Raw genomic sequence first — 12,923 nt, forward strand, 5'->3', positions numbered from 1 at the left:
AACAACTGGAACAATGTCAAAAAAACCTTGACAGCGATCTGTGTTTGCTCAAGGAATACATTTCACTGTGCTGCCATTTATGTAGTATCACTTTTAGGATGGAGACTAAATTCTAGCACATATAGGATGAATCATAAACCTTGATTAAACAATTTAGTGACGAACATAATATAACAAACATTTTGTATAACCACCACTCTGGTATGTAACACCCAGGGTCTTCTCATTGAAAAGCCTGTTTAAACACTACCATTCATGATTCAAAGGTTTGGGATCAGTAAGATTAATTATTTTATTCAGCAAAGGCACATTAAATTGATCACAAGTGACAGTAAAGACATTTATAACAAAAAAAAAATTCTACTCAAGTGCTCTATTTTGCCTATTTCTTGAGCACCAAATGAGCATATTAGAATGATTTCTGAAAGACTAGAGTAATGGCTGCTGAAAATTCACATACATTTTAAAATACATTAATATAGAAACTGTCATTAGATATTTGAATATTTCACAACATTACAGTTGGACTGTATTTAAAATAAAATAAATGCAGACTTGGTGTGCGTAAGAAGCTCCTTTCAAAAACATCTATTAAAATCTTACCTCAAGTCTGTAAATACATCAGATTACGTGTACAAGTAAAATGGATTGAAAGAGCAATTTTAAAGGAGAGTCATAAGTTTAATTTGGACGTGCCAATGAAAATACAGAATGCATTCCTGAAATGTTAGCAAAAGGTTAAGATCCTTACCAGACCACCTCGCCGACATTTGAGGAGATGAGGTAGCGGATGAATTGTTTCATGTTGTTGTAAATTGCTCGACCCTCTTCCACAGCGGCCACAATGGTGGAAAAGTTATCGTCAGCAAGGACCATCTCAGAGGCAGTCTTAGCCACGGCTGTGCCTGACCCCATAGCAATGCCAATTTCAGACTTTTTCAGAGCAGGTGCATCATTCACACCATCTCCAGTCTGTGGGAACCAACACAGGATGGCAGGTCAGTTGAGTGAGAATTATTCCAACAATATAAACCATGCAGAAGACATCCTTCCATGTTTATAGTCATTTAATTAAGAATCATATTTCTATATACTAAATGTATGTGTGCGGTGTATATTTATTATGTATATATATAAATACACACACATACGTATGTATACATTTCAGAAAAATAGGTTATATATTAATATATTTATTTAAAATATAGATTATATGAATATAAATAGACATGTAAATATTTTCAAAATATATACTGTGTGTATTTATGTATACACAATATACATAGAACACATATGCACTAAATGTATTTATTAATTTCTTCATTTATTTATCAAATAAATGCAGCTTTGGTGAGTGCAAGAGTTTTAAAAACATGAAAAAAACCTCACCAAACCAAAGCTTCTGAAAAGCAGTATATATAAAACCAATCAATGAGTATGTGTTATGATTTCACTGGATTCTAGTTTACCATGGCAGTGATCTCATCGTAGGACTGCAGAAACTCCACAATCTTGGATTTGTGAGACGGCTCGACACGGGCAAAGCAACGGGCAGTGAGCACTGCCTCGCGCTGGGCGGCAGCAGACAGATCGTCGAACTCTCGGCCAGTGTAGGCCATTCGTGACACATCGTCATCCTCTCCAAAGATTCCAATGCGTCTGCAGATGGCGACGGCCGTGCCCTTGTTGTCGCCTGTGATCATGATGACTCTGATGCCCGCTTGACGACAAAGTTTGATAGAAGCTGCCACCTCAGCTCTGGGCGGATCCAGCATGCCCACACATCCCACAAAGGTCAAGTCCGTCTAAAGGAAAAGCAGCAATTATGATAACAGACTATTAATAAATAAATATTTAGAATGAATTACTTGTATACTATAGCAGAAATGCCCTTCTCACCTCATAATCAATGAATCTGCTTGCGTCCACCAGCACCATGCTCTCTTTACTCAGTGGGTTGTCTCGGGTGGCCAGAGCCAGACAGCGCAGTGTGTCACGTCCTGTGCCGTACTCACGGATCACAGACATGATCTTCTCTTTAATGCCTGCTGTCAGTGCAACCTTATTCCCACCTACACGAATGTGCGTGCATCTGTCAATCACTCCCTCTGGAGCACCCTACACCCAGAAATAATGAGTTTAAGGAAGTTGCAGGCACTTTGTTGCACCACAACACATCTCAAACATAAAGCAGACCTGTGTAGAACAGATAAATGAAACACTGGTGTGTTTAAGTCTTCCTGAAAAGTGTGATGTTACCTTAACAAACATCTTGCCAATGGAGGAGCGAGCTTTGTTGGGAGTGCAATAGACCGACATGGACTTCCTGTCTCGGGAGAACTCCAGAGTGAATTCCTTCTTCATCAGTTGCTTGATGACCTGAGATAAAGATCAACAAAATACTCAGATATTAGAGCTGCTATGGCATCAAACACCAGAAACCATTTTGGAAATAAATGTGGGCTTCCACAACTACACAACCCACTAGAGTTGCAACCAACTCCAAATCTGCGGTTGGAAATATCCAACTTACCGAGTTGCAAGCGTTCGCCATCTCAACCTTGGAAAGGCCCTTCAGTTTTGTGTCAAACACGTTCATTTTCTCCACCAGGCAGGTAAGGGCGGTCTCTGTGGCTTCACCCACCTTCTCGTACACACCTTTGGCCTGACAGAGAAAGAAATTCTTTAGAAAGTTTCAAAAATGCTGTTTGATAATTAAATACAAGCACTAAGGATACACTGCTATTAACATTAATTCTATTAAAATCATATATTAATCTTTTTATTAACTATACAAAAAGATTCGGGAACACTTTAGTATAGGGAACAATTCTCACTATTAACTAGTTGCTTATTAGTATGCCTATCATTAACATATTGGCTGTTTATTAGTGCTTATAAAGCAGATATTCTGCATGATCACATTCAACATCCCTAATCAAACACAATACTTAATCAAACATTATAAGGTACTGAATGAAAAACAGACCTTTTGAGCTCTGCAAGATTTCTTTAACAGCATTATTAAATTAGTAGTGACCATTAGTTGGCAGAAAGGTAATTAATATACTATATATCAGCCAATACGGATTATACATTATAAATGAATATTTGTTATTTATATGAAACATTCATATATTAAAAATAAATCACATACTGCATTTTTTACACAAGTGACTTAGAGACTTCTATAAAAGTACTGAATACTAGATACTAAAAAAAATTCTGGAAAAACTCTATTTTAAAGCAATTTCATTCATTAAGTCACATTAATCTGCTAGAACAAACAGTTCTAGACAGTTCCTACCTTCTGTGTGTGAACAGGTGTTTTACATCATAGCTGTTACTACATTGTGCATTTCAGCACAACGGGGGGCTGCATTTAGCAGAACATATTAATTACAAACCTCATTGTAATCCAGAGACGAGTCATTGCACAGAGCACAGATGGTGGCAATTTCAACCAGAGCGTCATACTGGGAGCATCGTACTGGTTTATCCTCATGAAACCTGGAGAAAAAAAAAAAAAAGAAAAAAAAAAAAAAGAGGATGATCAACAGAGGTGGCTAATGCACTTTGAGTTATCAGTGTGCACGTGGGGCAGTAAAACTCACACTTGTCCATCAGGGGCGTACGTGGAGCCAGTAATGGTGAACTCTTTGAGAGAGCAGCTGTTTCCATTTGCCTGATCGACAATGAACATCTGCAACACAAAAAAAAAAAAAAAAAACATTAAATTAAACAAGATCTCTACCAGTAGGTGGCAGAACAATCCTCTACAGAACATCTCTACTCCACCTGACCTGGATATACCAGCACTACAGATGTAAACACTTTATATGACACTCACTTACGAGTTCAGACGGGTTTTAAAACCCCTCCAAAAATCCTTAAACATAAGCAAATGAGCATTAAGGATATTTTTAAGCACCGAGGACAATCAGATCCCCCGGATTTGTCAAGAAAGAGAAGAGAATAAAAGAGATGAGAGCGAGTGGGATGGTAAAGTGGAACAGCGTTCCTGCTGTAGTGCTAAAACCCAGCAGACAACAGTCGAAAGATGGAGACAGACGTGTGTGTGGGGGAGAGAGAATGAGACGGGCATTAATCTCGAAGGCGCTGGGCACTGCTGAGAATGAAGGCATGATTAGCAGAATAAAAACTCAAATATGAAACATATCTAAGCTATCAGATAGTGAGAAACGGGGAAAAATGTGAGAGAAAAACAAAACCAAACTAGTTAACACTTTCTCAAGAAAAAGCTAGAGGTGCGTGTTTGGCTAAACACACTGATACCATGGAGTTGGCATGTGATTTTTAGCATGTTTCCATGCACTTTTTAAAAAACAAATACATTTCCTTGACACTTACATGACCTTCACAATAATTTGAGGAAAGATAATTTAACCAGATGAGCCACTAATGAATCCTTCATGCCATTTTGAAATTCTCAATTAATTTTTTATCCTTTTTTTAGTAAATATGTAAAATAAATATAATTTTAATTGTAGCATGTTTAAAATGAAATGCATATCATATATCTGCCACCCTGCTCTCAGCATTAACATCAAAAATCCATATGGGGTGAACTTAATGGTGCCTCAATAAAATGCAAGATTAGTGGAAACGTGTGTGTCTGTAGCGGAAACAGTGCAGGATTGCTTACACGTTTAATACAAGTTTAATGCTTAGGGTTAACAAGATTACATTCCTTCTGTTGAAATGTGGCTAATTTTAGCTGCACCCTTCCCATATAGTATTATTTTAGACAGTCGAGGCAAACGGGACATTTAGGGTAAAGGTTATTTTGGTTTAACCACATCCTGAGCATTCATAGAAATCATCTCTATTAAGAATAAAAACAAGCCTGGAACTAACTTCAACCTTTATAAGGCAGAAAACAGATTGAAATCAGCAAAGCCACACATTTGGCTTGTATGCATGTACAGTACAGCCCACAGGGAAGGAGCTGCTGTGGATCACAGACAGATCTCACACACAAGGTCAGTTATGCAACACTACTGCAAGTAACTGACTAGCGCATACTGATCAGCTCTCACAGTAAAGGTGGAAAAGAACAGAGAGAGAAGAACAGATGAAGGGGAAGACAAAAGTTGAGAGGTACAAGATGACGGGGAGATAAAATAAACCATGTCGTCCTTTGAAATCCTGTCAAACAGGAAAACAACATAAAAAGGAAATCCAGAGGCAAACTGGGGTAGTCCAACACAAGGTCATGAAGAACGCAAAGATAAAACAAAATTATTAATCATGCCAACATCAAAGCTGCAGTTGAAGAGTTTTCCCACGACTTTCATTTGAGGCACATACTAATGCTAAATCAATACCATTATGAACTTGTCTTTTTTTTATTCATGAGTATTTTCAGCCAATTGTCTGCAGTAATATTGCTCTCGGTTATTGGCTGGACCCTAGCCCGCAAAATTCTAAACAATAACAGACTCAATGTTGCCAAGTATTGAAATTATGGGCTAACCAGAATTTGTAATAGCCGGGGGTTGTAAGTTATTATTTCCTCTTTGATGAGCCCTGAAGCTGCTCACTTCCATCGGCTAGAATATTCCGAGCATTCTTACCCTGCAAACGGACATCTGGTTGGTGGTCAGGGTGCCGGTCTTGTCCGAGCAGATGACGGAGGTGCAGCCAAGGGTCTCTACCGAGGGCAGAGATCGTACGATGGCGTTCTTCTTGGCCATGCGACGGGTACCCAGAGCCAGGCAGGTGGTGATGACGGCGGGCAGGCCTTCAGGAATGGCGGCCACAGCCAGTGCGACAGCGATCTTGAAGTAGTACACGGCCCCGCGGATCCACGAGCCGCCATGAACGGGATCATTGAAATGTCCAATGTTGATGATCCACACAGCGATGCAGATGAGCGAGATGACCTTAGAGAGCTGCTGGCCGAACTCATCCAGCTTCTGCTGCAGCGGCGTGCGCTCCTGCTCCGTGGATACCATCTCGTCACGAATTTTGCCGATTTCAGTGTACACACCTGTGACGACCACTACACCTACTGCTTTGCCTGCAGCGATGTTGGTACCCTGTAAACATAAGGTCAAAATGAGTTTTAAATGTATAAATTATGATCATATTCAATATAAACAACCTATAATAGGCAGCACATCAGATTAACATTAATGACAGTAAGAAATGTTTCTTGAGCAGCAACTTAGAATGATTAGCCTAATCGGATTCATCAGAATGATTTCTGCAAGGAGGATCACGTGACACTGAAGACTGGAGTAATGGATACTGAAAATTCAGCTTTTCCCATCACAGGAATAAATGACATTTTAAAATACAAAAAAAAAAGTTATTTTTTAAATGTAATAATGTTTCACAATGAAACTATTTTTAATTATATAAATACTGCTTTGGTGTGCATTAGAGACTTATTTTGAAGACATTAAAGAAATCTCCCCAAGCCCAAACCTTTAAACAGTACCATACTTATTAAAAAATTAAAAAATAAATAATAAAATCTAACTCTAAATATGAGCACAAATAATAACAAGGTCTGCATTATCAGGCACCACAAATAAGATGACAGCAGTCATCAGAGGTGTGACTTACAGAGAAGAGCATGTTCTTCTTGTCCTGGTTCACAGCACGAGGGTCAGGGACAGGGTCTGTATGCTTGATTATTGACACAGATTCTCCTATGAAAACACAGATGACAAGTTGGTGAAATCAATTCTACTACTACCTGACTGCCCTCTAAGCTTAGAGTAGTACAAGAGGATCAGGTTAGTAGTTCATCAGGCAGGAGGCCACATTTAAGTCCTTGATGGGCATTTGTGTAATTGCTTAAACGGTCCAGTACCGGCCAGAATGGCAAAGAATCCCAACAAAAAAAAGCCATGCATGGGGCAGCTAAAAGATGTGGAGAAGTCGAACAGACCATTACCAATTAAGGCAGTGAAGCAAGACCTGACTCCTACAAGAACACTTCCTTTCTGTCTTTCCCCCTTACTAGTCTGCAGAAACTGAGCATAGCTGACCTCCCTTTAAAATAAGAAAAACTTCTCAGAAAAGACAAAACTAATTTTTCCACCTCATATCAACTACTGAACTGACTTTATAAGGAGGCTTACTGTGGCGATGTTTCCTGCACCGCTGTTCAATGGAATGTCTGCTGAATTTACCGCCACAACTGTCATAAGGTCACATTTTCTTTGACAGTCAAAAATGTACACAAAACAACAAATATGATATTCACTCCACTTACTTCCATTCATGTTCATGCAAATCCAGGAGAAATGCAAGCAAATGAGTAGTAGGTCTGCCTACTAAGTTTAGTGAACTAGACAGATATTCGCATCACAAAGATATTTGACCACAATATCATATATTAACCTCTCAGCACAGTACAAACTAAGAATACAAATTTCAAAGTCACACATAGACTGCTGGAGAAAAGTGAAGTACATTCAACATTTTGAATTCAGAATTTGTAGTAAATTTGTAAACATTTTTTAATTTATTTCATGCTACATGAGATTATTTATTAAAAACAGAATCTCTAGAGTGTGATATCATATCCTGTTACTGATAAAACTATTAGTATTTTCATCTAGGTCACCTTCAAAAAGTCAACTTGGATTATTAAAACCATTGTTCTCACCTGTTAGAATGGACTGGTCCACCCTCAGGGTCGTTGACTTGATTGAAGTCAAGCGAATGTCAGCAGGAACTTTATCACCCACTAAAAGGAAACGAAAACATGCTGTTAGATGGAGATAAATCCAGTGCTTGAAGTGTACAAGGCCAACCAAAATAACACTCATGCTGTTCCAAATTCATTAGAACATATCAAACAGCAATAAGAGTCAGAACACTTCAGAAGAAAGCAAAGCAATACAGCTGTACCACCGATGACAGCAAAGGTGCCACTACACTTTCAAATGTCAAGTTGCAACCATGAACCAAAAAGAAAGAATCTCTTAAATCTCAAGTATCGGCTCAAGTATTTACACCTAACGGCTTGGCAATTGACGATAATGGATTGTGCTTTCAAAAGATGAAATGAAGGCCAAACATTCACCACTCCTCTAAAAAGAAAACGGTACAAACCATGTTATCATGGGGTGGTTGGGTTAAAATTTCAACTTTTTTTCAGAAACCATTTAAGGCGCACTTCCTAAGTTCTTAAGCAAACTTTACAAAACAAAATATCCCAAGAATTATGGCAATGCTTCATCTCATCCAGGCCTTTTCAAGTCATATAGTAGGATCATCTCAGCACCTACAGATCCTATTGTGAATCTGCAGATCACCAGCACTTGGCACCCATACTTGAGAAAAGCTTCCAACATTTTTCTGGACAGGACCTACACTGAAGAGGTTAATGAACAGCATCAAAAGCTTTGAAAAGTTCTTGTTCGACTTGGACATGGACAAAAATAGACTCTGCTTCACTCTTTCCACAAACAGAGGGGGTTTAGTAATTGCTACTAGGAAAAGAGCAAATGTAAATACCTTAATCTTTTCCAAACAAATCTCTTAATGAGTAAGACGGCGGATACTTGAGCTCGCTAAAACACTTGACGTTTATAAGTCATTTGAGATGGTGTCCATTTGAATCTGCTGCTTGACGTGTAAATAGAGTTTATGAAAGGCCAGGCAATGACGAAGAATCTTTTCACAGGATGTTCTAGGTGGAAAGAACTTCAAAGAACTGGAGGATAATGTCCTGGATGCTTTGCCTTTTCTGGACTAAGCTTTTCACCAACATGCAAGTGCACTGATAGGCCTCTGTGCCCCTTTTAATGGAGTGGAAGACATGACGGGTGGTATCAGAACAACAACCGACACAGGTCCTAAAATGGAAAAACTATTTTGATATGAACTATGGTGCACGGTCAAGCTAACACTCAACGTAAACAGATTCTGTTTGAGATGAGACTATTAGTGCATAGAATGTAGAGATACTTACAAACTATATATAGTTGACATATCACATCACATTTTGTGCAATATATTACATGCATTGCCACTGAACATTATCAGATTTATTCACCACAAACTTAGACGGTGAAGTGCACTCAGTGTTGCTCTAAGAGGGCTCTAGGTTTTAAAAATAAAAAACTATGATCCAATTTTTTAAAATACACATTCAAAATGCCCCTAAACTAAACTAAAGAATGTGGAACATAATGCCGATATATAGCTCAAGTTAGAAAAAGGTCATGTAACAGGGTAACCTACTTTTAGGTAGACAAGGAGACGAAGTCTTGTAAGAATAGATCATAGAAAAATCATTTTGAGCGTTTAATATTCTTGCCATTAACACCGGCCATAAAGCTTAGAGTTTTATTATCGATCCCTTGATGATTTTATCTAATGGTGCTCAGAGAGACAAGTACCAACCCAAAACACAAAAATCAAGGTCACTTTCACTCAAATTAAGGAAGTTAAAAAGCTAACTGAGAGCAAGTGGTTGTGTTGTATTGGCTGCTAATGGGGGGGGTGGGAAACAAACTGTCAGACACTCCTCAAAGACTTAAAAGGAACGCTTTAGCTACATCCTCTTCCTAACATAGGGCCTCATTTAGGTTGTGATACCAGTTCCAGCAATTCCAAGTGAAAGTTATTCACTGGTAAGCCATGTGGTATTAACTCCACAAGATATTCACATTTGGATGATTAAGCCTTACAAAGAGAAAAAGCCTGTACTGTGAAATAGTCAAATAAATTACAGTAGATGACTTAAAAGTAGACTAGATGGTAGCTGGCTATGTTTTTAGCAATTTCTATGAGGTTGCTAGGGTGTTATGAATGGTTTCTAGGTGGTAAAGTCAAAGGAGCCAATCCCATTTCTCAATTATACTCTGGTCACTAGATATAGCTCAGCTCCCCCTTACAAAGGACATGTTATCCACCAAACAAAACATTCTATCCTAGGTTTATTAATAATAATAAAAATAAATAACCACAAAAAAAAAAAAACAATAGTGCCCTTAGCAAATGCAACTAAAAAATTTATAAAAATTTCAAGGAGTAGTTCAGTTCCAGAATGAAAATTCTTATAATTTACTCACCCCCATGTCAAAGATGTTCATGTCTTTCTTTCTTCAGTCAAAAAGAAATTAAGTTTGAGGAAAAAATGTTTTTTCTCCATATAGTGGACTTCAATGGTCGCCAACATGTTGAAGGTCCAAATTGCAGTTTAAAATGCAACTACACGATCCCAGCCGAGCAATAAGGGTCTTATCTAACGAAAGAGCGGTCATTTTCTAAAAAAAGAAAAATCATATACGTTTTAACCATAAATGATTGTCATGCACTAGCTCTGTGATGAGCATGCATGTCTTCACATTAGAAAAGTCACATGTGGTTAGTTCTTCATCTGTGTAACTCGGTTTAAAAAGGTAGGTAATTGCGAAAAACTCATCTCATTTTCTCCTCCAACTTCAAAATCTTCTTAAATCATTGGACTTAAGAAGACATGAACATCTTTGGTGACATGGGGGTGAGTAAATAATCAGGAAATTTTCATTCTAGAAGTGAACTACTCCATTAGGCAAGCATGCATGACTGGTTGACATTAGCTCATATTTTCTTGGGAAAACGTAAGGGACATCTTGACCACTAGCATGTCAGTAAGCAAAGTTTAGCAAGGTCTAATCCCTTCTTCAAAGGGAGCATTAACAGCTCCTCGCATTGTCCCTGTTTGCCTTTGGCTGGTTTGCGTAAAGAAAGCTCCCTCCCAGCAGTCTTAATTGCTGGAGCTCCCTTGGGGCTCTTCTCAAGGGAACCGACACGGAGAGGGCGCAAGTGCAGCGAAGACCCGATCACGTAAACACACAGGGCCGGATATGCTCCCTGTCATACAGACAACTTGTCCTCCAAAAGCCCGTTCCCACTGTAGCCGATGGGACCGAATGGGTGGACAGCAAGAGAGGACAAAGAGCAGAACACCTCCCCTTCAAACACGAGAAAAAAAAAAAAAAAAAAAAAAAAAAAGTGTGGCCATCTGGCTCACTGATTATTTATTTCATCAAATCTGGTCGACTCTTAACTGCACATCCGGTCTCTGTCCTTCATTCACGCTCTTGCTCATTCTCCACTGGGACGGGGTGGTCGTTTAGGCTACAGGCCTGCAGCAGGTCATGTCGCAGAGTTTTACGCACAATGAAACGCCCACCTGAGCGACTGCAAAGCAACCTCGATTTAGTACTTCTAAGGACGATTCCCCATGAGTCAGAGCCGTAACCATAGCAAAAGAAACAATCTTCGTTAATTAGCAGAGCGGCGCAGTAAATTTAGAACCTGGATCACTGCAAAAAGTGTTGCTAGGAGGAAGACGACATTAATTTGTGGACAGGAAGTAATACAAATGAATATAAAACCACAAAAGCTAGTCTACACTTGCTGCTTGTCACTTTCTGACATACATATATATATATATATATATATATATACACATATATGTCAGACGTGATCAGCATTCACACTGCAGTGGTTAGCATGTGGCAAAGGCAGTTGGATAATGTTTCTACTGCTTTCAATTACCCCTTTTTAAAGTCAATTCCTCAAGTGGCTTGCATCAGCATTGTGCTGTACTGGGTCAAACAGGGACTTGGTCTGCTTGTCCCCATCCCCCAGCATTCTCCTGCGATTAGTCTCCTTAATGTCTCACTACACTGATGTCCCTCAAGGTGAGGCCTCGATTAAGAGAAGAGTGACAGAGAGAAAAAGTCAAGAAGCAACACCTAAATGTGACTGATTCAGCAATTGAGATCATCAAGTGTTAATGTGCAGTCAATCCAGTCATAGTAAAATATTAGACTTCATACATTTTAGCTCTCTTTGACAAAGCACTTGTAGTTTAATCAAGTTTCAAATTTTCAAGTTTAATTGTCTGTTTCAAGACAGAATACCGAATTTGCAATGTAAGAGAAGTAGTGACATTTTATAATCTATCATCAGTTTACAAGCCTACAATAGTTCCCCAAAGAGGTGTTTACACTGCAAAAAAAAAAAAAATTCAAATTTTCCAGGTTAAACTTCTAAAATTCTTGAAATAAGATCAATTTTCTTGAGAAGCAACACTGCATAAGATAAAGCCAGTTTCATAGATTGTAGCTTTCACACATATAGTTTGTCTTACTGCACTGCAAGATTTTGTCCACTTGTTTAAGTATTAAGTTAAAAACAAGAAGAAAATCTGCCAGTGCCGTAAAACAAAATACACATATATTCAAGACAGGGCAGCCAGATCTGAGTAATAAAACCAGCCCATTGCCCATCAAAAGTAGCCCAAAATCACGGTCACCGTTATGTATTAGCATTACACAAAATGTTAAATCGATAATCACCATACAGCAGTAATCATAAACTGTCTGTTTAAAAAAAAACAATTAAAAAAAAATTCACTGGTCAAATATAAATGATGCAATGTCACACCTTTAAACCATAGAGTGAAAAGAAAAGACAAAAACAACAAACTTGGCAACCCGGATTTAAGATACAATTTATGAAAACAAGTTTTAATATCTTAAGCAACACCAAGTTATTTATATACACATTATATAATAATTATCTTATTTTAACCATTTCTAGAAATATTTTCATTGGAAACCAAGTCAAAAATATCTAATTGAAGTGTTTTGCAGTGCCTGAAGAAAGATAACAGAAATAAATTAGCATTCCGATTCATAAATTGATTCAATTTCCTGAAACTACCAATTTCTGGAGCTCCCCATGAAGACATCAACATGTTCTCAAAACAGAAGAGCTAAAAAAGGCAAAATGGATGACGACTTTAAGACTTTTAAAAATCCATTCAGTTCAGCATTAGCAACAAAGCTCTGAAACAAAGAGCTTTCACTGCATTTTGAAAGAGGATATACGCACAACTAAACGGTCAATTATCGCTGCTGGTCTGCAGATGACAGGAT

At 38.2% G+C, this 12,923-nt stretch overlaps 1 protein-coding gene across 4 annotated transcripts in view; it reads right to left on the minus strand.

Moving 5' to 3' along the window:
- Positions 1–12,923, minus strand: part of LOC306862488 (sarcoplasmic/endoplasmic reticulum calcium ATPase 2-like) — a 33,174-nt gene that overhangs the window by 4,592 nt on the left and 15,659 nt on the right. For all 4 annotated transcript variants that reach the window (XM_079405306.1, XM_079405304.1, XM_079405305.1 and 1 more), the window contains 10 exons: positions 7,646–7,726; positions 6,595–6,680; positions 5,598–6,062; positions 3,615–3,703; positions 3,408–3,510; positions 2,534–2,665; positions 2,260–2,379; positions 1,900–2,118; positions 1,470–1,805; positions 752–972 (listed from right to left, as the gene is read on the minus strand). In XM_079405306.1, coding sequence (XP_079261432.1) covers positions 752–972; positions 1,470–1,805; positions 1,900–2,118; positions 2,260–2,379; positions 2,534–2,665; positions 3,408–3,510; positions 3,615–3,703; positions 5,598–6,062; positions 6,595–6,680; positions 7,646–7,726 — 1,852 coding nt within the window. The remainder of the gene's footprint in view (positions 1–751; positions 973–1,469; positions 1,806–1,899; positions 2,119–2,259; positions 2,380–2,533; positions 2,666–3,407; positions 3,511–3,614; positions 3,704–5,597; positions 6,063–6,594; positions 6,681–7,645; positions 7,727–12,923) is intronic.

Source organism: Barbus barbus (assembly GCF_936440315.1).
Source record: "Barbus barbus genome assembly, chromosome: 43".
Lineage (NCBI taxonomy): Eukaryota > Metazoa > Chordata > Actinopteri > Cypriniformes > Cyprinidae > Barbus > Barbus barbus.